Source organism: Phragmites australis, chromosome 5 (assembly GCF_958298935.1).
Source record: "Phragmites australis chromosome 5, lpPhrAust1.1, whole genome shotgun sequence".
Taxonomy (NCBI): Eukaryota; Viridiplantae; Streptophyta; class Magnoliopsida; order Poales; family Poaceae; genus Phragmites; species Phragmites australis.
Genome location: NC_084925.1, coordinates 24,049,872 through 24,051,525, shown reverse-complemented (window position 1 = coordinate 24,051,525; position 1,654 = coordinate 24,049,872). Strand labels below are relative to the sequence as shown.

General features: G+C 50.4%; 1 protein-coding gene across 1 annotated transcript; it reads left to right on the top strand.

Annotated features, from left to right (window-relative positions):
- Positions 1-282: 282 nt before the first annotated feature.
- On the top strand, positions 283-1,042 carry LOC133918977 (uncharacterized). Its single transcript, XM_062363154.1, has one exon. It carries the CDS (start codon positions 506-508, stop codon positions 713-715), a length of 210 nt encoding a protein of 69 aa, XP_062219138.1. The 5' UTR covers positions 283-505; the 3' UTR covers positions 716-1,042.
- The last annotated feature ends 612 nt before the right edge of the window (positions 1,043-1,654 follow it).

The window sequence follows — 1,654 nt, the reverse complement described above, 5'->3', positions numbered from 1 at the left end:
TGCGCGAGCTCTTGTGATTGGACCTTGAAAGTTCAATGGAGGATCATTGTATGTATCCGAAGGAGTGATGTCGTCATCAGGGAGGGGCTTGCGAAGAATCACGAGGACACGCACGCGAGCTTTGTTTTCCACGTACGTGCTAACAGTGGCAGACAGGTGGACCAGGGCGAACATGGTGTCCTAGTCATCTCCAGACTCCAGTGCTACGCCTCTACTATACCGGCTGGGCTGGGTACCTGGACCGCCCGGTCCGTCGGCGGGCGGTGGCCTAGCCTTAGCCTGAACCGCTCGATCGGCATCGAATCGTGCCGAACGTGTTTGTGATATCTGCCGCCGCACTCGCTCGCTCCTACCCTTTTTTCTACAAGCATAAACCACACTCCTCAGTCCTCCCCACCCCACATCCACACCCAAACACACACACACACACACTTCCTCTCTCTGCGAGTTCTTGTGATCAGCTCGGATCGGGTCGGCGGCGGCCTGATCTATCTCTCGGTCGGTGATGGCGGACTGGGGGCCTGTGGTGGTGGGGGTGGTGCTGTTCGTGCTGCTCTCGCCGGGGCTGCTGTGCGAGCTCCCCGGCTCCCACCGCCACGTCGACTTCGGCGGCTTCCGCACCAACGGCAAGGCCATCTTCGTCCACACCCTCATCTTCTTCGCCGCCTTCACCATCCTCACCCTCGCGCTCCACGTCCACATCTACACCGGATAGCTAGCTTAGCTAGCCTGCCTCATCTGGACAGGAGATCAGATCAGATCGGAAAGCATGCCACCCTTCTGTCCCTGTTCTTGATGTGTTCTCTCTGCTTTTGGTACTAGTGCTAGTGGTGTGTGTACAAGCTGATCTGCTGGAAACTAGTGCTGCGTGTGGGAACTCATCGAATCTGTTGAAGCAAATCTAATACTTCTTGCTTGCCTCTTTTTAAACTCCATGTTTTGAGTAACGTGTTAATTTGCCGTCTCTTTCTTTTCTTCTGATGTGATACCATTTTCCATTTATCTGTAGCATCTAGCTTCTTCAAGGGCTCGTCTACCCGAACGCAATGCCTTATTCTATCGATGTGTTCTGAATTCAGAACAAGGATGGCACGCGCTAGCTAGGTTCTTCTGTATTCCGATCCCAAGCCCTATGCTTTACAGCGATGTGGTCATGATTGTCAATCTGTCAGCCTCCTAGGGCCGGCGTGAACGATAGATTTCACCTGCTGATCGATTCATGTCCACTTGAGTAGTTTTCGATAATTAGCTGCATATGCTCGTCGTCTTACGCTTCTTGATCGCTTTTGGTAACCAAGATGGAAACAGTGAAAATCTCCTCTTCAGAACCCTTTTATGCGGCAGTGATCTTCTTTGCTTTTCTGTTCCCTGATGAAGGACTGATGAGCAAGGCTTTGTGCCCCTATCAAAAATTTGGCTAACAAAATTTTGGGCTGCCTCCATGATCGGCAAAGACAAATAAATTCATATGTAGGATAACAAAATTTTGCAACCATCGAAATTATGGATAACGGGGTGCAAAACACACACACGGTAAGTATCGAAATGAAATGCTTCAGTTTAGTCTACGTTATTCAGTCACATGGGGAAACGCCTGGTCGGTTGATTTGATATCTGATCTGCTTAAGGATGTGTTTGTTTGTCCGTATCAAGA

Bases quoted from the DNA above. Each gene is read 5' to 3' on its own strand.
- LOC133918977 (XM_062363154.1), top strand. From the start codon at position 506: ATGGCGGACTGGGGGCCTGTGGTGGTGGGGGTGGTGCTGTTCGTGCTG.